The sequence below is a fragment of the Neophocaena asiaeorientalis genome, unplaced genomic scaffold (genome assembly GCF_003031525.2).
Source record: "Neophocaena asiaeorientalis asiaeorientalis breed wild unplaced genomic scaffold, Neophocaena_asiaeorientalis_V1.1 scaffold100, whole genome shotgun sequence".
NCBI classification, from domain to species: domain Eukaryota; kingdom Metazoa; phylum Chordata; class Mammalia; order Artiodactyla; family Phocoenidae; genus Neophocaena; species Neophocaena asiaeorientalis.
The window spans coordinates 3,819,168-3,841,402 of record NW_020173955.1 but is presented as its reverse complement, the minus strand read 5'-3'; the positions used below and the strand labels follow the sequence as shown (position 1 = coordinate 3,841,402).

Genomic DNA, 22,235 nt, shown 5'->3' with positions numbered 1-22,235 from the left:
TGGCACCCGTTTCTGTTCCCTGCCCCTCGCGCCGTGCCCTGAGCTCTCTCAGTGGTCTCCTTCCCCTCTCCCGGCCGTTTGGCAAGGGCACCTCCCCTACACCCGGCGGCTCACCTGGCCACCGCTGCACAGACTCGGGGACTGCAGGAGTCCCCATCTGCCCCTGGCTGCCCTACCTCTGAGGACGCCCCCAGACAAGGTTGCGGCGGTAGAGAGGCGCGTGTGTCCGTGGGGAGAAATTGTCGGTTACTCTCCTGCCCCCAGCGCTGTCTGAGCCGGTCTCTGCTCCTGTCTGCATTGGCGCAAATACCATCCCCCTCCCTCCCCCTCCTCCCTTCCTGACCGGCTGTCTCCACGTCTCCTGGAGTGAATGACCTATCCCAGCCCGTGGGTTTCTCTTTCGTAATGACTATGGTCTCCCTGGTCTCCCCACCTATCCACAGTACATCTGCCGGTCTATACCTCCTGCTCATACTTTGATAAGTCAGAAACAGTGTCCGTGCTTGGCAAGATTTTGTTGTAGCTTCTTACATTTTAGTTTATTAGGAAATAATTTAAACATAAAGAAAAATGCAGAGAATAACATAAGCATCATTTGTGTAGCCACCATCCATCTCTCCCAAAGGATAACTTTCCGTGTGTGTGTGTGTGTGTGTGTGTACACACATATCTTTATTTAAAAGAAAACAAGCATACCGAATACATCTGAAGGATTCTGTTACCTTCTTCACTGGTCCATCCACCTCCCTCTCCAGAGTTCCCCACAGTTCCAAATTTGATGCTTATTGCTGCATGTTTTTTATGCTATTACTACATATGTATGTGTCCATAATCGGCATTGTTTTACTTGTTTTTAAGCTTTATATAACTAGTATCACACTTGTCATTCAACAGCTTCTTTAGTACAACATAGTATCTTTGAGATTTGTCCATGATGGTATTTTCAGCTCTAATTAATTCGTACTACTGTATTGTATTCCATTGTAGGGATACACCCTAATTTAGTCCTTTTCCTGTTAGTGATTGTTTTAGGTCATTTCTAAGTTTTTTTTATTTGTTTTTTAATGTTACAGTGTGGCAGTGAACATTTTTGTACATGTCTCCTTGTACACTTGTACTAGACTTGCTCCAAGGGTGTTTATTTATAAGTGGAATTGATGAGTGGAAGGGAATGTGGAATTCTGTTGCTTGCCTTGTTTTCCTGTCTAGATGAGGGAGGTTCAGAATAATGGATTTGGAATTTCAGTGCTAGTAGGGACCTTGATAGTCAACTTTTTCAGCATAGAGATAAGAAAGTGGGGCCCAAGGTAGCTGGTGTCATAGACTTCACTTAGACAATGAAGAAAACAATTAACTAGAGTGACAGAATGTTAGGACTATAAACTCTGATGCAAGCAAGGAATGTTAATGTATGCTTCGGGAACAAATCTAGTTGTGATTTCTTTTTAAAAGCTAGACTATTTCACTAGGACCTGCTAATGGGATGTTTTTGTTTCTTGGGGGGGGGCATTTTTTTTACTTAGAGCTTTCTTTCAAGTGGCTGACTGCTTTTCAAAGACTGACTGTAGATGGTACTTGACTTAAGTCTGCAGGGTGTGTAGTGGAGGTGGCCCTGGCCCAGCTCCCATTCAGGCTCTTTGCATTTGAGCTGAGTGGTGTTGGTACAGCTGTCCTGTTGCCAACACAGGCTGCTTTTGGCTTGAAAAGACATCCTAACCATGAAAGCTTGAAGCAGTATGAATAGTCCTTCATCAACATAAGCACAAAATATCCTTTTTTCGTTTAAAAAAAAAAGCGGGGCTGCAACCATTAGTACTTACTAAACTTTTAAGGTAGCTAAAGTAATGAGTGGATTGAGAGATTTAATGTATCAGTATATGGTACTTTAAATTTTTTCTGCTGTTTCATTTTTCTTGAACAGAAACACCGTGCTGGACAGCCAGCGTCAACAAAAGCATTATGGAATCACCTCTCCAATTAGTTTGGCATGTCCAAAAGAAATTGATCATATTTACACACAGAAATTAATTGATGCCATGAAACCATTTGGAGTATTTGAAGACGAGGAAGAATTGAACCACAGGTATGTCACTTAACAATGCAAAATATTTTATAGTACATTCTTTAATCATTAATTCTATCAACATATATCAAGTACCAATTATGTCCCTGCCTAGGGATATAAAAATGACAAAATGAAGAGAAAACTTGGCCCTCCTGGAGTTTATATTTTAGTTGAAGGTTAGAGGAGGAAACTAACAATTAGCCAAGTAAGTAAAATAAATACAGTGTTACACATGACAAGTTCTGCTGAGAAGAATGAAGCTGGGAGAGGAGGTTGTCAGGGAAGGCCTCATTGACATTTGAGGGAAATTTTAAAGGTGAGAGAGGAGTTATGTGGATATGAGGGAAGAGCATTCTAGGCGGAAGGCTTGAGGTGGGAGTGTACCTGGTATATTTAAGAAATAGACAGCAGGGTAGCCTAGGTATGTGAAGCAGAGTGAATAAGAAGGGAAATGTGGGCTTAAAGTAAATGAGGTGGGAAGGAGCTTGGAAGGAAAGGTCACTTAGGACCTTGAAAGCCATTTATAACGGTTTTGGCTTTTACTCTGAGTGAGATGGGAAGCTATTAGGGTTTTGAGCAAAAGATTGACATGATTTACTCATGTTTAACATAGTCACTCTGGCTGCTTTACCGAGCATAGTCTGAAAGGGGGTCAAAGGCAGAAGCAGGGAAACTAGTTAGGAGGCTATTATAATAACCCAAGGAAAAACATGATGGTGGCCAGAACTAGGGATGGCAGTGGAAGTGATAAGAAGTAGTAGAATTCTGGATGTATTTTAAAAGTAGGGTGGTTTAATGACTATGGAATGTGAGGGGGTGGGAGGGGAGGGGTCAAGGACGATGCCAAGATTTTTGGTCTCAGCATCTCGAAGGATGGGATTCCATTACCTGGGGAAGGCGAAGGAGAAGCAGGTTCAGACAGATCAGGAATTCAGTTTTTCATGTGTTATCTTTGAGATGCCTAAACTCTTCTATCTTTCCTTCTTTTTTTTTTTAAATCTGGATTTGGATATGCCATTGGTTGCAAGTTTGTTTTAATATCAAATTGCTTTTATTAAGTAAATTTTATAAAAATTAGCCAATAAATTATTTACCTGTTTTTATTATCCAAAAACTCATAACTGTCAGTGAGAGAATGCTAACCTCTATTATCACCACACTGAATTGATTTTATTCCATAGTAAGGCCAAGAAAGTTGACAGTTCAGTTGGCCTCTGCAGCTTTATTGAAGGTAATTTTGATTTTTTTATTAGGCTTTTTGAATTTTGAAAATAGCTCAAAGACCAAAATACTATCAATCACATTTATCGTCTCTTTGGAACTCTTAGGAACCTAAGAATGCCAAAGAGATGTGCCATGTGTCAACAGATGTGATAGCATTAGCACGTGTATAATATGCTTTTACTCTAGCACCAACACAAAGGTACTGCCTATATGTTTAATTACTTTTTAAAATAGTTTGTTTTTGGTGTGTGTTTGTTTTCATCTAAAGCATGTTATTTTTTATTATAGGCTGGTTGTTCTTGGTAAACTGAACAATTTAGTGAAAGAATGGATTTCTGAGGTCAGTGAGAGTAAGGTAAGACTCTAAACTAAATTGAATTCATAGTTTCATTATGTCCTGGTAGTAAGATGCAGAGTTGAGAATAATCAGAAATACATTAAAACTTTTTAATATACTTGGAAATTAATTGGTGTAGATATTGAGTCCTAAATAAGTGAGGATTTACCCCAGAGGTAGCCAGTGTCTGACTGGAGTTCACATAAATATCTTGCTTGACTCACATGTAGTAGATCAAAATTTAAATACTGAGATTTTACTTTAAAAGCCAGATTTCAGACTTCTTGTGAGATACCAGGTCTGGCAGCACTGGGCCTTCCTTTGTGCAAGGCAGGAAGAGGCTTGAATGGAATTGGGCTCCTCCCCTTCAGTGCTTCATGGTCCCCATCACTCCCTGCTCTCTCTGACACAGCAACCGTCAGTTATCAGTTTCTGTGTTTCTTATGTGTATACTTTCGTCATTTGCATTCCTGCCTGGCCCATAAGACATAGGAGTTTGCAAACCCTAATTTATACTTACACAACTTTTTCCCCCCTCTGGTAGCTTAACTATTTTTCTTCTAAAATCGATTACATTTTTATTGCTTTCTTAGAGTATTTTGAGTATAATTGAATTCTCATTTGTCAGGGAATCATCACTATGAATATTATTTTATTGGCTGTAGTAAAATGAGGTAGGGCATGTTCAACTGGGTAATACTATTTGCCCCTTCACGAAGTGGCTCAAACTGTTGTATTTTAAATTTTAGGGTTTTTTTTTTTTTTTTACAGTTTTCCCATCTCTTAACAGCATTCAGCTGAAAGTTAATGGCTCACAGCAGTAGTGTCTCTCTCTGTCAAATCCCTTTCTGCCCATTAATCTGCATCAGTTTAGAAATTAGATAAACACCTGTTAGAATTTTTTCTTTTACAACTTTTATTATTTCCTTCTGTACTTATGATACATATATAAAATTGGTTCTTTTAAAAAATGGGCTCTGAATAAGGTTATGAGGGACTGTGCTAATCTACAATCATTGAGTTTAAATAAATGGTCTTTACGCTGTTTACTTTTGCTGCCAAATGACTATCTGGCTCATTTCTGAGCTCACAGCAGGGTTATCAATAGTAGAGGTTTTCAGTTAGGTTGAATTCTGAGCAGGTGAAATGCTAGTCATGAGTAATAAAAAAAAAAAAATCATGCTTGTTTCTCTGCTACTAGCTGATCAACTCCTTAAGAAATAAACCTGTCTTATTCACTTGTGCAACCTCAGGACAGAGCTCAGGGATTGAATAAATGTCAGCCCATAATTGCTGTGGGTATGCAAACCAGATACACAACTTGCTAGAATTATTTTAAAATCAGAGTATCAAGCTTTATGACTTCTTGTGTGGTCTTTATGTCAGCTGATGTGGTTGTGCTGAGGTCTTTGCTCCCATCCATATTCTAGGATACATCAAGGGAAGTCAAGTGTTAAACTATTCACAAAAGAGGCTAGATTACTTTATTGAGAGATACACCTAACTAATTTTCTTACTGTGTGGTTTTTTGCACCTAAAAGAAAAATCCAGTAGAATCTGTTCCAAGGTCAAAAGGCTTTTTTGTTTTTAATTATTTAAATTGCTTTTTCCCTCATTTCATTCACATCAGTGCTTTAATCTGCAAAGACCAGTAACTGGTTTCCATTTAATTTCTAGGCATAAAACCATTGTTAAAAATTTGAGGCTTTGCCACTGTTTGGCATTTTTTAAGCAAAGAAAATAAAATATGTAATCATTTTAAAATTTTTAATTGGTTTTAACATCTTTATTTGCATAGATAAGGTGATTGGTCTTTTTTAATTATAATTCCCTTTCATTTATGCATATTTTAGTTTGAAAAATATCTGAAGGATTTGAGTTAGATCAAAGATCATTTTAGTATTCTACACACAGTTGGAATATTTAAAGTTTAAACAGTCCAGAACTCCAAGTCAAATCATTTTAGTTAAATACTGTGGTTTGTGGGGAAAATACTTTACTCTGTGATTCAGTTTATCACTTTCTCATAAATCAAGAAGAAATCATGCTTTTCAAAGTAGGAAGGTAAACTAAAAGGGGCTTCTCTATCTTTTTGATTCATGTTAGTCATCAATAATTTTATAAACTCTTTCTAGCTATTATTTGTGGTACTCTTGAAACATGTCCGTTAAACAGAGAAAATAACAAACATAATGTCCTGTTATGCAGATACTTTTAGTCAAGTTCATTAGCAGATATTACTCTCTGGAACTTGGACTGGGCATTTTGGGGAAATAGAAGTAGTAGACATAGTTCTCACCTTCAAGGAATTCAAATATAGTTGAAGAGATGGAACTAACATACACAGAATAAAAGAAGTCAATAAATGTAGTATAAAAGTGGTTAAAGATAATAACAGTAGAGGAGCACAGGGGGAAAAAGGAGCTTGTTACAAGATGGATAATCAAAGAAAGCTTCGTGAGGGAGGTGGAACTTGAAGTGACCTTTGGAAAATAGATGGTATTGAGATACCCAGAGAGGATGGCAAGCATTTGAGAGAAGGAAAATGGCAAATGCAATGGAAAGGAGACTAGGTTATGTAACATGTTGGCAGTTGGAGCTTCAGAAGGGAATATTAGGAGACAAGGCAAGAAAGATCCTTAAGAGCATACTGTGGAAGTCCTTGGGATCCAAGGATCAGTATCTGTAGAAGAATGCATTGGCAAGTTTTGAGCAGAAGAGTTATGTAATAGAGTTAATTTAAGAACACCAGCCAGTGAATTTTTAACAAAATGGAGTAAGAAATAAAGACTAATGGCAAGAGGGTAACTTATGATACTGTTAAATAGCACAAAATGGGAGTGGGTGGGGAGGAAGTGACATGTGAGGGATATAACCTAAGAATTGGTAAGCCAGGAAGAATAATAATGACTTATAGGTATGGGCAGTAAGGAAAATAAGGAACAAAAATAGAGAAATCAGGAGAAATCAGGAGGTATACCTGGTTTATCATAGGAAGAATTTTTTGCTAGGTTTCAGGCCTGTATACTGAAGTGGATCAGAAAGTCTGAGTGAAAATATCTGATGGGCAGTTAGAATTGGCTCTAGAGAGAGGTGAAAAGTAGCATTGTAATTCTGGTACAACCAAAAATATGTTAATTAAAGTTGTTAGATTAGGTCTCATAAGGAGATCATGCCAAGAATTACCCCACTTTCTTGCAGAAATATTACAGAGCTAGAATCAATAAGTTAAGCATATCTGTCACAAAAACTAAAGGGGAGATAGTATGATAACTGTAGAGAGCTGAAAGTGCATTAATTTGGTAGTTACAAGTTCCTTGGTGACTATTAAGAGTGATGGAGCCAAATCAGGTAATTTGGGGGGACAGGTAGGGTCAAGTGATAAAAAATGTTTTTCTTAAGATAGAGATGTGTGCATGTATACTGGACACAAATTTGTCTTGTCTTTCCTCTGGGAATACCTTCATTACTTCAGCTGCAATCAAAAAAGCTCTGAAGTACTTTTACAAATGTCAGGTCACCAAACTTGACAAATGTAGTACATATCAGTAGCATTTAGGCAATTTTTAAAAATTGAGGTATAGTTTATTTACAATATTACATAAATTTCAGGTGTACAACATAGTGATTCTCAATTTTTAAAGGTTATGTACTCCACTTATAGTTATTATAAAATATTGGCTATATTCCCTGTGCTATACAGTGTATCCTCGTAGCTTATTTATTTTATACATAGTAGTTTGTACCTCTTAATTCCCTACCCCTATCATGTCCCTCTCCCTTTCCCTCTCCCCACTAGTGACCACTAGTTAGTTCTCTGTATTTGTGAGTCTGTTTCTTTTTTGTTATATTCACTAGTTTGTTTTATTTTTTAGATTCTACGTGTCAGTGATATCATACAGTGTTTGTCTTTCTCTGTCTGACTTATTTCACTAAGCATAATACCCTCGAAGTCCATCCATGTTGTTGCAAACGGCAAAATTTTATTCTTTTTTATGGCTAATATTCCATTCTGTATATATACCGCATCTTTATCCATTCATCTGTTGATGGACACTTAGTTTGCTTCCGTGTCTTGGCTATTGTAAATAATGCTGCTGTGAACATTAGGGTGCATCTCTCTTTTCAAATTAATGTTTTCATTTTCTTTGGATATATACCCAGGAGTGTAATTGCTGGATCATGTGGTAGTTCTTTTTTTTTTTTAATTATTTATTTATTATTTGGTTGTGCCGGGTCTTAGTTGCGGCAGGTGGGCTCCTTAGCTGTGGCTCAAAGGCTCCTTAATTGTGGCTTGCTGGCTCCTTAGTTGCGATGCATGGGCTCCTTAGTTGCGGCATGCAAACTCTTAGTTGCGGCATGCATGTGGAATCTAGTTCCCTGACCAGGGATCAAACCCAGGCCCCCTGCATTGGGAGTGTGGAGTCTTAACCACTGCACCACCAGGGAAGTCCCTGGTAGTTCTGTTTTTAGTGTTTTTTTAGGAACCTTACTACTGTTTTCTACAGTGGTTGCACCAATATACATTCCCACCAGTAGTCTACAAAGGTTCCCTTTTCTCCACATCCTTGTCAACATATATTAGAGCATTTAGACAATTTTAATGCTAAATAATTTGAACAATTGAATGCCTTAAAATTTTTTTTATTTTATTTTAGAATCTCCCACCTTCTGTTGTGGCTACTGTTGGTGGAAAAATTTTCACCTTTGGCTCCTATAGGCTTGGAGTACACACCAAAGGTAATTGCTTTTCTATGTTTTACTGATAAGAACTTTCAATAACAAACTTATTTGTTGTTCATAATTAGAAAATACAGAGGAAAAAAATTCCCATTATCTCACTACTAGAGTACTATATTATTTCCTATACTCATCTTACATAGTTTCTTCTGTACTTATGTTTGTGTATACAAAAATGTAATACATATTCAATATGCTGTTCTTGATAATAAATACTTTGTTTTGCAGGAGCTGACATTGATGCACTTTGTGTTGCTCCAAGACATGTGGAGAGATCTGATTTTTTTCAGTCTTTTTTTGAAAAATTGAAACATCAAGATGGCATTAGAAACTTAAGAGTAAGTGTCCTCTCATATTTAATATTTTGAATTTGTTAACAGATAACTGCAAAAGCTAGGGCTTATGATGGTTGATGTATTTCTTAAGAAGTTGCTGTATCTTGTTAAAATAACAGTAATGACTAAAAACATGGGCTTTTTAGTTACACACACCTGTGTTGAATCTAGAATCTACCACATATTAGCTTGTGGATTTTGGTCAAGTTACCTATTCTCTCTGAGTCTCAGTTTCCTTAGCTATCAAATGAAGATCTAGTGATAACATTCTTATAAAGTTTTTTGGAGGATTGATGAGATAATTTACATAAATCATTTACTATAATATCTGATAAATGGTTGGTGCACAGCAAATGGCTCATTATGTATAAGGTTCAACTAGTAACTCTTTATGTGTGTATATCTAGCCATTCACTCAGCAAATAAAATTTCAGCACCAGTGATTCATCAGATACTGGCCTTAGTCCCACAAATACAAGAGCGAACAAGATAGTTTATGTGAGGGAGGGACTTGGGGGTACTAAACAAACAGGTAGTTTTAATGCAATCTCAAGTGCTTGGATAAGGCGAAGCTCAGAAGATTTGTGTTATTTGGGTGTCTGGGAATGGAGAAGGAGATTAAGAATTTGTTAGGTTGGGGAATTCCCTGGTGGTCCAGTGATTAGGATGCCAAGCTACCAGTGCAGGGGGCGAGGGTTTCATCCCTGGTCGGAGAACTAAGATCCACACATGGCAGTGGGGCCAAAAAATTTACAAAAAAGAAAAAAAAAATTGTTAGGTTGGGGGATTAAAGAAGGCTCAGAGAAACGTTTCTACTAAATCCAAATGATATAGATTTTTTTTGATAGATTAGTCATGGGATCTGATATTTTAATATCTAACACTCGTGCTTTTTGTAAATAATCAGTTTTCAGCTAAGTTCAACAAATAGTAAATACCCAGATGATAGCAGTTCTGCCTGCCAGTTTCTGATGAATATTTTTAGAAGGATAATATGTTAGGTAACTACTGTCATGGACATTTTGCGTATCTTAAACAACACAGTCACAAAGTAGAAGTGCTTGCTTAGGTAGAATGAGAAACTAAGAAAATTTTCAGTTTTCCTACTGAGTTAAAATAAAAATTGGGAGAAAAAGTATTCATGTTATTGGCATTTGGGAAGGATAAAGGATTACACCTTATTTGTTATAATTGTTTTCTTTTATTGTAGGCTGTAGAAGATGCCTTTGTGCCTGTTATAAAATTTGAATTTGATGGAATTGAAGTAAGTGTTAAATATTTTTCTGACTTTATAATTGAATTATTTAACCTATATGGGTTTGTTTGTTTGTTTTATAGTTTAAAAATCAGACTTACACAGGCACAAATTTTAAGGAATCAAATACTCTAGTCATGGTGAGTCCTTCCTCACCATGGAAAAGGAACCAGCCTCCATCCCTACCCCCAAGATGTTTATATACATCCTTCTCATTCCCATAATCTCCTAAAATAATTGTATTATTATAGTTTTAGTTGGAGCAGTATTCAGTGTTTATATTATTATGGTCTTATAAGTAATGTTCAAAACTGAGCACAAAACGTACTAGGTTACCATTCTTTGCTGTGTGTCTTTTGTTTTCTTGGGAGTTAATGTTTTGGGTTTTATTTGCTTGATGTTTATACTTTGACTAATTCAAATTCAGTCTCTCCTAGTTGTCTAAATCTCCGCTAAATAGATTTGGATTTCTCAGGTGTCCTGTCATTATCGTCTTGAAAAAATATCTCACTGATTCTTCTCACTTCTTCTAATCTACACTGATTGTTCTCCATGACTGATATACAGCTGTCATTCTGACACCTTTCTTCTCTCATCCTGGGATTTCCTTTTGCTTCTCTCTTGAGTTTTCTTCTTTCTTGACTTACTTTCATTTTAGTGGCACTCATCCACCAGCTTCCTAAAAAAGAGCACATATTTTTGAGATCTTGAATGTTTACAAATATCTTTATTTTGTTCTCACACCAAATTGATAGTTTGGCTAAGCATAGACTTCTAGGTGGGAAATAATGTTTCTCAGAATTTTGAAGGCCTTGCTTCATTGTCTTCTAGCTTCCACACTCTGTTGAGGAGTGTGAGGCCAATTTGGTTACTCATCGTTTTTATGTGACCTATTTTGCCTTTTTGGCCACTTGTGTGATTTTCTTCTTTTTTCCCTGGTCTTAATAGTTGTAAAATTTATGGTAATACACTTTGTTTTGGTATGTGTCTTTTCAACCAAATGTGCTAAGGCACTCAAGTAGTTCTTTCAGTTTGGAAATACCTGTCCTTCAGTTCTTGGAAATTGTATTGAATTCAATTGTGTTGCCCGCCTTTGTTTTCTGTCCTCTTTCTGGAACTCCTAACATTTGTATGTTGGACCCCCAGGACTGCCGTGTTTTTTTGGTTTTACTTCCTTCCCACTTATACCTACATCTTCAAATTTTTGTTCTGCTTTTTTGGGGTTTTCTCATCTTCTAAATGTTCTCTTGTTTGCCATTTCTGCCATCATTTTTTTTTTAATTAATTTTTATTTATTTATTTTTGCGGTACGCGGGCCTCTCACTGTGTGGCCTCTCCCGTTGCGGAGCACAGGCTCCGGACGCACAGACTCAGCGGCCATGGCTCACGGGCCCAGCCGCTCCGCGGCATGTGGGATCTTCCCGGACCGGGGCACGAACCCATGTCCCCTGCATCGGCAGGCGGACTCTCAACCACTGCGCCACCAGGGAAGCCCTGCCATCATATTTTTAATTTCTAAGAATACTTTTTTATTCTCTAAATGTTCCTTTTTATTTAAGAACTTATTTACAGCCTCCTGTCCTTATTTCCCAGATATAATATGTTTTATCTCTGCTTCCTTAGATCTGCTGAGTCTGTTACCATTTGTCCATCTGCTTTCCAGATTTCATGGTTTTTACCATTGTCTCCTTCTGTTCTCTTTGACTTAGTGGGTTATGCCTTTAAAAACAAAATAAAACTAAAACAAAAAAACAAAACAAAATTTTGCTGGTATTTTAGTGGGGTTTCAAGAGGGAGTGAATAAATGTGTTGGATCTGCCATCTTTATCTAGAAATTCACTTACAAGGTTTTGATTTTTTTTTAATGATTGGCAAAATTAAAATGCTTTCTCTTAATTTGAAAATTATTCTCCCAAAACTTTGCAGTGATTTTCCAATGTGATATTACCTGCATAGGCCTTTGGAAGTTTTGGTAGAACTTCCCAAACTAATAATTAGAACTTTTTACATTTTTGAGGTGGGAAGGGGGAAGAATGGACTAAAAGGAGAAAAAGTAATATTTCTCTCTCTCTCTCTCTCTTTTTTTTTCATCTTTCCAAAGATTGATCTAGTCTTTGCAAGACTGTCAATACAAACCATATCAGATAATTTAGATCTAAGAGACGACTCTCGACTGAGAAGCCTTGATATAAGGTGTATTCGCAGCCTAAATGGTAAGCTTCTAAAGAGAAATCTCAGGTACCTACTTGAAAACAATTAGATGAATAGAGATCTTTTTGCAAAACTATTAATAGACATTTTAAGAACTAGACAAACTCAGTTAAAAATGATGTAATTTTCTTTATACAAGTAATCTGATCACATTTAAGCATCTTAAAACACAAATTTACTTGAAATGTTTATGTTTATAGCAGTGGTCCTCAAACTTCCTGGTCTCAGGACCCTTTTATACTCTAAACATTTTTTGAGGACAACCCCCCCCCCAAGATCTTCTGTTTATGTGAGTTATATTTATCAATTTATCATATTAGAAATAAAAACTGAGAAATTTTTAAGGTGTTTAATTATTAGTTCATTTTAAAATAACAATAGTAAACGCATTATAAGTGAATATAAATATATTTTTGTGTGAGAATGGCTTTTTTATTTTTTTGCATTTTTGCAACTCTTTAATATTTGACTTAATAGAACACAGCTAGATTCTCATATCTGCTTTTGCAGCCAATCTCTTGTAAAATTTTGTTTTGATTGAAGTATAGGAAGAAGTCTGGCCTCTTAAAGATATGTAATTGGAAAAGGAAGCATTTTCATAGCCTTTTCTGATAATTGTGGGTATTCTTTAATACTACACCAAAACTTGACTGATGACAATTTCCTTTTTTTTTTTTTTTTTAATAATCTTCTTTCTGGTGGAAGCCTCTTTTTATTTTTTTATTTATTTATTTTTCTTTTAAAATTTTATTTATTTTTTGCTGTGTTGGGTCTTTATTGCTGCGCGCAGGCTTTTCTCTGGTTGTGGCGAGCGGGGGCTACTCTTCATTGCGGTACACGGGCTTCTCATTGCGGTGGCTTCTCTTGTTGCAGAGCACGGGCTCTAGGCGCATGGGCTTCAGTAGTTGTGGCACGCGGGTTCAGTAGTTGTGGCTCACAGGCTCAGTAGTTGTGGCGCACAGGCTTAGTTGCTCTGCGGCATGTGGGATCTTCCCGGACCAGGGCTCAAACCCATGTCCCCTGCATTGGCAGGTGGATTCTTAACCACTGGACCACCAGGGAGGCCCAGTTTTTTCTTTTCAACAGCTTTATTGAGGAGTAATTGCATACCATAAAATCCATCCTTTTTAGGTGTACAATTCAGTAGTCTTAGTATATTCACAGAGTTGTGCACCACAATCCGATTTTAGAACATTTTCGTCATTCTCAAACGACCCCTCATACCCATTTGCAATCATTCCTTTTTCTAACCTCCAATCCCAGGCAACCACTAATCTACTTTCTATCTCTATAGATTTGCCATTTCATACAATTGGGGTCATGTAATATGTGGTCTTTTGTGTCTGGCTTCTTTCACTTAGCATAATGTTTGTGCGGTTTATCCATGTTTGTAGCATATATCAGTAGTTGTTCCCTTTTTTGCTGAATAAAAGTGATCTTTTTAAAGTGTTAATTAGAATATCAAACCTAAAACTATATCAGTTAACTTTTTGTACTCTGTTGCATTAAAATCTATTGGTCTGTCTTATTCTTTGAATGGATCTTTTACCCATGCATGATTTTGTCCTATCATGCCTTAGTCATTTAGAAAATACTGGCTCACAAAGTTATTTGGATCATCTAAATGTTAACACACATTTCATTATAAAATAATTTTTTAAAAACTCACATTCATTAACGTCACCACCAATCTCATTAGAAAAGTCTAAGTCTTGGAAAGCTGTCAAGCTCACACTAGCAGATACCAGTTGTCCAAAATTCTAATTTTTACTTGAAACTTCAAGTTTTATTATTGGTAACAAATTTTGTCATTTGTTTTCCTAGAAGTGAGGAGCTCACTTTGTTCATTTTTTAGGAACTGTCTGCTAAATACCCAAGTATGAATAACTGTAGTTGTCTTGTCAATCATTCTTTCAAGTAAAACTGGTGTTCCTTGAAAAAAACAGATAGTTCAGCTTACCTTGAAAATGTTCAAACATCACACACGTTCCTTTCCTGTTTTCTAACTGCAAATTTGTGGTGAAGATAATATTGTCTACTATTTCAGTTTGTTGCCATGGCTTTGATTCACTGCTAAGATACCAGCAGTTTTACCCACCACTGGTTTGGCACCATGAGTGCAAATGTTAACACAGTGAAACAGGCAAAGAAAGCATTAATATTATAGAAATAGATTTGAACTAATAGATTCCCAGCAGTCCACTGACCACACTTTGTGAACCACTGGTTTATATTGGATTGGCCAAAAAGTTCATTCAGGTTTTTCCATAAGCTGCTATGGAAAAACCTAAATGAATTTTTTGGCCAACCCAATATTTTGTTTAACTTAATCATTGCATTTTGCTGTATTTCCAGAGTGCAACAGTAAATCACAGTATTTGTGGATAAGGTTTGCATTAAAGCAATAACAGTTTTATAAGTTGGAGGCATTTGATTAACAGTAAAGCCAAAGGTGGAAAAAAGCTAAAAAGATATTCAGACTCATTTCTTATTTTAATATTGGATTGTATAACCCATGTGCTTTTTAATTCTTTATAAGCAAAGTGATTTCTCTTATATAAGAGCTACATTTAAAGTACATAAAGAAATTAAACCTCATATTTTAGTATCTTTGATATTTTTAGCATTTGAGAGTCAAAGTTAGAAGGACATTTGAATTAACTGGAATTTGTTGCATAATGAAAAATGAATGCTTTATGTTTTTCAGGGTGTAGAGTTACTGATGAAATTTTGCATTTAGTGCCAAATAAAGAAACTTTCAGACTCACCCTAAGAGCAGTCAAACTATGGGCAAAACGTAAGTATCCCAAGTCTTTTATTTTACGTTTGCATTATAAAATTATAATTTTCAGTTGCTCATGGTAGAAGCACATATGGGAATTCCTGAACCTGTTGATACCTTGGGGGATTGAGGTGCAGTAAGCTTTGGAGAAGCTATTTCTTTTTCACGTGTGATGCTTACCAGTGCTCTGATGTGTGACTTTACCTTCTTCTCCCATGGGTGAAAACTAAAAGCCCCTGACTTTACATCTTGGGTTGCAGCCAGGGAGTCAGAATGAGTTAGAACTTGAAGAGTAAAACCCTTACTTGTATTCGAGCTGTCTATGGACAGGACCATCTCATCATCTCTGTCTCCCCATTACCAGCAGAGAGGCTGGTGTATAGCAGGTGTTCAGTAAATGTATTAAATGAAGAACCTACTGTGATAGTTTTAACCTTTTGTTTTTACCTTCCAACACTCTTTTTATAAAGCCTTGAACTGTACTAGTTTATATATATATAGGATGTGGTTCATAAAAGACCCAGCCCTGAGCTGGCACAGCACATTTTGTATTATTTGTAACTGCATTTAAGCTGTGCTGCACTTCTGGCACCAGGTTTTACAATCTGAAACAGTGCTTTCCAATCAAACCTTCTGTGATGATGGAAGTATTTCATATCTGTGCTGTCCAATACAGTAACCATATGGCTGTTGAGCACTTGAAATGTTCACCTGAGGAAGTGAACTTAAATTTTATTTAATTTTAATTAAATTTAAAATTTAAAAATATCTAAAAGAAGTGAAAACATAGGTCCTCACAAAAACTTTTACACAGATGTTCATAGCATTATTAATAATGTCAAAGTGGAAACGACCACAAAATGTGGTATATTCATAATGTGGAATATTATATGGCAGTTAAAAGGAGTGAAATATTGATACATGTTACAACATAGATGAACATTGAAACCATTATGTTAAGTGAAAGAAGCCAGTCTGCATATTGTATAATTCCATTTATGTGAAATGTTCAGAGTAGGCATATCTATAGAGGTAGAAAGTGGATTTAGTGGTTGCCCAGGTCTGGGAAGACTTGGGGGAAATAAGAGGTGTGTGACTGTTAAAGTTTTCTTTTTGGGGTGATGAAAATGTTCCAGAGTTGATTAAAGTAATGATTGCACAACTCTGTGAATAGAATAAAAAAACCCATTGAATTTTATACTTAATTGATGAATCTTATGGTATGTGAATGATAGCTCAATAAAGCTCAATAAAGTTACCAAAAAAATACTATATATAGGCACATGTAACTTGTGGCTACCATATAGGACAGTACACATCTAAAAAGACCTTAAGCAAGTAGAATTTGTCCTTGGGCTCAATTATATTTTGTAGTCAGGGTAAAGTAATCTGCAGTAAAGGGGCATCATGAACAATTTGTTTTTCCTTATAGATTAAATACCATGTTTTGTCAATTATTAGATGCATGTTTTTCACATTTAACATAACTGAAATGATATTTTGTATTTTTTTCTCTTAATGGGACATAAAATCATCTATATTATATAATAACTGAGGACATCTTAGTTTTGATGAAATATGGTAATGCTTTATAGATTGCTGTAAGAAACATTCAAAAAAAAGAAACAATCATTCAAGAAAATGAGTAATATCAATGGTGTATTGTACTTTATGGAGAGATATACAAATTTTTGCACAATACTGAAGTCAGTCCCCAACTTTACAGTTGAATTTTTAAATGCCCAACAACATGATTAGGGTAGTCCCCCCTTATCTGCCATTTTGCTTTCTGCAGTTTCAATTACCTGCAGTCAACTGCAGTCTGAAAATATTAAATGGAAAATTTCAGAAATAAACAATTCATAAATTTTAAATTGCATGCTGTTCTGAGTAGTGTGATGAAATCTCTTGCTGTCCTGCCTGGGACAGAGATGGTATTGCAGTACTTGTGTTCAAGTAACCCTTATTTAACTTGTTAATGGGCCCAAAGTGCAAGAGTAGTGATGCTGGCAACTTGGATTTGCCAAAGAGAAGCCTGTAAAGTGCTTCCTTTAAGTGAAAAGGTGAAAATTATCAACTTAAGGAAGGAAAAAAACCATAGGTCGAGGTTGCTAAGATTTACATAAGAAAGAATCTTCTATCATGAAATTGTAAAGGAAGAAAAAGAAATACGTGCTAGTTTTGCTGTCTCACCTCTGTGAAACTGCGTAAGTTATGGCCATGGGACTTCCCTGGTGGCGCAGTGGTCAAGAATCTGCCTGCCAGTGCAGGGGACACGGGTTCAAGCCCTGATCCAGGAAGATCCCACATGCCACAGAGCAAGCCCATGTGCCACAACTACTGAGCCTGCGTGCCACAACTACTGAAGCCCATGCGCCTAGAGCCCATGCTCCGCAACAAGAGAAGCCACCGCGATGAGAAGCATGCACCGCAACAAAGAGTAGCCCCCACTCACTGCAACTAGAGAAAGCCCCAAAGACCCAACACGGCCAAAAATTAATAAATAAATTTTTAAAACGTTATAACCACAGTGATAAGTACTCAGGTAAGATGGAAAGGGCATTAAATGTGTACAATAAGATATTTTGAGACAAAAAGAGGCCATATTCACATAACTTTTATTATAGTACATTGTTATAATTGTTCTATTTTAATAATTGTTGTTAATTTCTTACTGTGCCTAATTTATAAATTAAACTTTATCATAAATATCAGTACCATCCCATGTTTCAGGCATCCACTGGAGGTCTTGGAACGTTTCCTCCACAGATAAGGGGGAACTAGTGTACTGTTGAAAAGTTTTTCTTCCCTACTTGTGGACCCTCTGAATATCTTTCCTCCTCCCTTTCATTTCTCTCTGAACCACAGATATTGAAAGGTGGGAAATTCCAATGTCATATCAGTAGAGCCCAGTTGGACAGTCAGAACTGAGGCAGGGAACTGAGATGTCTGTATTGGAGGGCAAAGTAGGGGGTAAGATGAGCAGCTTAGGGTTTATTGATAAGAATGTGAGCCTAACATGAAGGTCTCTGTGTTGATTTTAATGTTTCTATAAGGGAGAAAAGTTCTAAGCAAATCTTAGGAGGGAAGTTATACTGTTCCTTACACTTGAATGTCATGGATAGTAGGTCCTAACAATAATTAACAACTGTATTAATTTTCTAGGACGTGGTATTTATTCCAACATGTTGGGATTCCTTGGTGGTGTCTCCTGGGCAATGCTAGTTGCAAGAACTTGCCAATTATATCCAAATGCAGCAGCTTCCACTTTAGTTCATAAGTTCTTCTTAGTTTTTTCCAAGTGGTAAGTATTCATATGCATATTTTCACTACTTACTAACCTCTGCCTATATGTAAATTTGTTTGCAAATTTAAGAGCTATGCTTACACCTTTTGTCATCTTACATTCCTTTTTTAAGTTAAATTTAAAAACGTCAAAATTGAGGTAATGATGGGACCCCAGATGGTGCTTTCTTCTAGGGGGACTGTGAATGTGGGCCTTTAGCTTATGAGAGTAGTCTTTGCTAATTACTAACTATATAGAGGTTAAGATCTCCTCATATATAAACTAAAGATGATAACTATAGCTGCTTCACACAATTTATTAGGAGTATTCTCAGTAAGTGTTAGCTGTTGCTGTTATTAAATTATCAGAGTTAAGTCCATGAAAGCAAATGAGAAGGAAAGAAAAAATTCAGGTTTAAATTAGTTACAGCTAATGGGCAAAGTAGTATTTGCCCTTTCAGAGAACACTGCTTTAAAATAAGCAGCTTTTTCCTTTGTATACTCCCTTCCTTTGTCAGTTTCTTTTTTTTTTCAATACCAAATATCCAAAACATTTGCTGTGTGAAAGTTGGAGCAGCATCTAATGATTTTAACATTTCATATAGTTCCTGAAATGAGGTCTTATGTGAGTTTATTTGCTTATTTCATGTTAGGGAATGGCCAAATCCTGTGCTGCTAAAGCAACCGGAAGAAAGCAATTTGAACTTGCCAGTTTGGGATCCTCGGGTATGTGACTTATTACAGCATTTCATTAAAACCTTTTAGGAATAGGATGATTCTGTAAAGTGAAATCTAGTTAAGGATAATTCCTCTTGTTCCTGTTCATCTTCCTTCTGTGTAACTATAGTCCTTTCCCTCCCTCTACTGTGTTTTTTCGGTGCAGATGATTTGTATCTCCAATTCCCATCCAAATGTTATGTCATTAAAAATCACCCATATAAGACTTGAGTGGGTATATCAACCAAGATGTTATAATCTATTGTTAAAAACTGTCTTACAAGTAATTAGTTACTAATAAAGTACTGAAGTATATAAAGGATGTACTTTGCAGTACAGTTTAAAGCAGATTCATGGTTCCAAGATAGCATAACTCTCACTCACCTTGCATTTTAATGTGCTTTTAAAGTGAGTACTCATTCCTCTGAGTAACCAAGGGGAAGTCATCTGTTGAATAGGTGCAGAAAGAGGATGGAGAACCATTGGACCAGATAATGCTTTTTGCACTTATGATATTATATTTCCTTGGTTCTAAAAGACCACTGTTTATAAGCTGCATCATCCATTTAACAGCTTTTTGGGGGAGAAATAAACTTCTGCAGAGTTTTCTTTAACTTTGATTACCAGACACATCTGACTTCAGAAATAACTGAAGTTGGGGAGGGGAAATGTACTTCTTAGAACTGAGGAGATGTAGTATTAAATTTATATTTCATATTCTTCAGACTTTTGGGGAAATGAAGTGAGGACAACTGAAATAGGAGAATAGATCAATTATTCTGCTTCTAATTTCACAGGTAAATCCATCAGATAGGTATCATCTCATGCCCATAATCACCCCTGCCTACCCACAACAGAATTCTACGTATAATGTGTCCACATCAACTCGAACAGTAATGGTAGAAGAATTTAAACAAGGTAAACCTGTCAGCCCTATTACTCTTTACATGTTCCCGCGAGTTTTTGATTGACAACAGTTTTATTCTCTATTGCAGTTATGCCTATTATTTCCAAAAGTTCTTTCAAATGTGTATTTTTAAGTACTTGGTTTTGCAAAATATATGATAATATGAAGGCCAAAAATAGAGCCACCCCAGTCTGGTTGAAATTGACTTTTATGTTCTAAGAAAGAGTGTAATAAATCTACACTTTTTTTTACTCAGGGATTTGGTGGGGTTAGAACTTTGGGGGTAGGGTCACACAGGAGCTGATAATACGATGGTCAGTTTTCAATCACTGTCTGTCTCTCTTTCTTTAGGTCTCGCAGTCACAGATGAGATTCTTCAAGGGAAATCAGATTGGTCCAAACTCCTTGAGCCACCAAATTTTTTCCAAAAGTATAGGTATTTGAAATTTTGCATTTTGTATGTGTGTATTTAAGGAAGAAGAATGTTAAACTTATAAAGTTAATACACAATAGGTGACGTCACTTATATTTTAAGTGAGGTAAAGAATAGGTTAGCAGAAACCCTAGGTGATGAGAAAGTCTCTATATTCTAGTAGTGTCTAACCCAGTATTTGTGGGTTTTGGGGTTTAGTGAATTGTTTTTAATTAGAAGGTCTAGAATTAATTTTGTGAAAATCAGAGCATGTTTTAATTTTCATAAATGTGTGCCTGTATTAGCTGTTTTGTTCATTGGGAGGGAGAAGGAGTAATAAAGAAAGAGTAAAGAGTAAAAAAGAAAAAGTAATAATGGAAAGTCAGACCTTAACAATGTTCCTCTGGCTTTTTTCCCCCTGATTATTGCTGAAAATTCTTCACAGACATTATATAGTATTGACTGCAAGTGCATCAACAGAAGAAAATCATCTAGAGTGGTAAGACATTTCAAGTTCTCCATGTACTGTGTGATGATAACATATTTATAGGGTGCTTTATCATTTCTAAAACACTTTCTCTATTTTCAAAATTATTAAATCTTATTGATGACTGTTGTACTTGACCATGAAGCATCAGTGTTTAAGAAATGCCATCAAATTAATGTTTCAGAATTGGAAGTGACATGAGATAAGAATATATGTACAGATTTTTGCCTTTTGTCACTTCTCAGAGTCAGATTTAAGCAAAATTTTGAGGCAGTTTGAATGATTCTGATACCTAGCCTATTACCATATATATATATATATATATATATATATATACACACACACACACCCCTAGACTATATATACACATATATGTATTTTGAAGTATAGTTGATTTACAGTATTAATTTCAAGTGTACAGCATAATGATTCATTATTTTTGCAAATTGTACGCCATTAAAAGTTATTACAAGATAATGGCTTTAATTCCCTGTGCTCTACAACATATCCTCGTTGCTTATCTATTTTATACATAGTTAAATCTGTTAATCCCATACTACTAATTCGTCCCTCCTCTTTTCCCTCTCCCCTTTGGTAACCACTTGTTTGTTTTCTGTTATCTGTGGGTTTGTTTCTGTTTTGCTTATACATTCATTTGTATTATTTTTCAGATTCCACATATAAGTGATATAATACAGTATTTGTCTTTCTCTGTCTGACTTATTTCACTAAGCATAGTATTCTCCAGGTCCATCCACATTACTGCAAATGTCAGAATTTCATTCTTTTTACGGCTAAGTAGTATTCCATTTTGCACATACACCACAACTTTATACATTCACCTGTTGATGGGCACTTCAGTTGCTTCCACGTCTTGGCTATTATAAACAGTGCTGCTATGAACATTGGGGTGCGCATATCTTTTTGAATTAGTGTTTTCATTTTTTCCGGATATATACCCAGGGGCGGAATTACTGGATCATATGGTAGTTCTGTTTTTAGTTTTTTAAGGAACCTCCATACTATTTTCCATAGTGGCTGTGCCCATTTACATTCCCCCCAACAGTGCACAAGGATTCCCTTTTTTCCACATCTTCCCCAACATTTGTTATTTGTGTACTTTTTGATGACAGCCATTCTGATAGGTATGAGGTGACATCTCGTTGTTTTGATTTGCATTTCCCTGATGATTAGTGACTTTAAGCATCTTTTCATATGCCTGTTAGCCATCTGTATGTCTTCTTTTGAAAAATGTCTGTTCAGGTCTTCTGCTCATTTTTTGATTGATTTGTTTTTTTTGATATTGAGTTGTATGAGCCCATATATTCTTTTAATTTAGGAGATGGTGGTGGCATGAAAGGTTTCAGAATCTTAAGCTTCTGTCAACGGATAGGAGATATTTTTGGTCAAGGACTAGTACATTCTTTCTGGAGCATCTGAACTGATTCCTTCTGCCTCCAGTGTATTGACTTCACTAG

General features: G+C 36.1%; 1 protein-coding gene across 1 annotated transcript in view; it reads left to right on the top strand.

The window, feature by feature from the left end:
- Window positions 1–1,927: 1,927 nt before the first annotated feature.
- Window positions 1,928–22,235, top strand: part of PAPOLG (poly(A) polymerase gamma) — a 30,589-nt gene continuing 10,281 nt past the window's right edge. Inside the window, exons 1-12 of the mRNA XM_024752939.1 lie at window positions 1,928–2,083; window positions 3,578–3,629; window positions 8,285–8,366; window positions 8,595–8,704; window positions 9,912–9,965; window positions 12,058–12,169; window positions 14,875–14,964; window positions 18,115–18,253; window positions 18,888–18,960; window positions 19,749–19,869; window positions 20,210–20,294; window positions 20,716–20,769. Coding sequence (XP_024608707.1) covers window positions 2,037–2,083; window positions 3,578–3,629; window positions 8,285–8,366; window positions 8,595–8,704; window positions 9,912–9,965; window positions 12,058–12,169; window positions 14,875–14,964; window positions 18,115–18,253; window positions 18,888–18,960; window positions 19,749–19,869; window positions 20,210–20,294; window positions 20,716–20,769 — 1,019 coding nt within the window. The 5' untranslated portion in view covers window positions 1,928–2,036. The remainder of the gene's footprint in view (window positions 2,084–3,577; window positions 3,630–8,284; window positions 8,367–8,594; window positions 8,705–9,911; window positions 9,966–12,057; window positions 12,170–14,874; window positions 14,965–18,114; window positions 18,254–18,887; window positions 18,961–19,748; window positions 19,870–20,209; window positions 20,295–20,715; window positions 20,770–22,235) is intronic.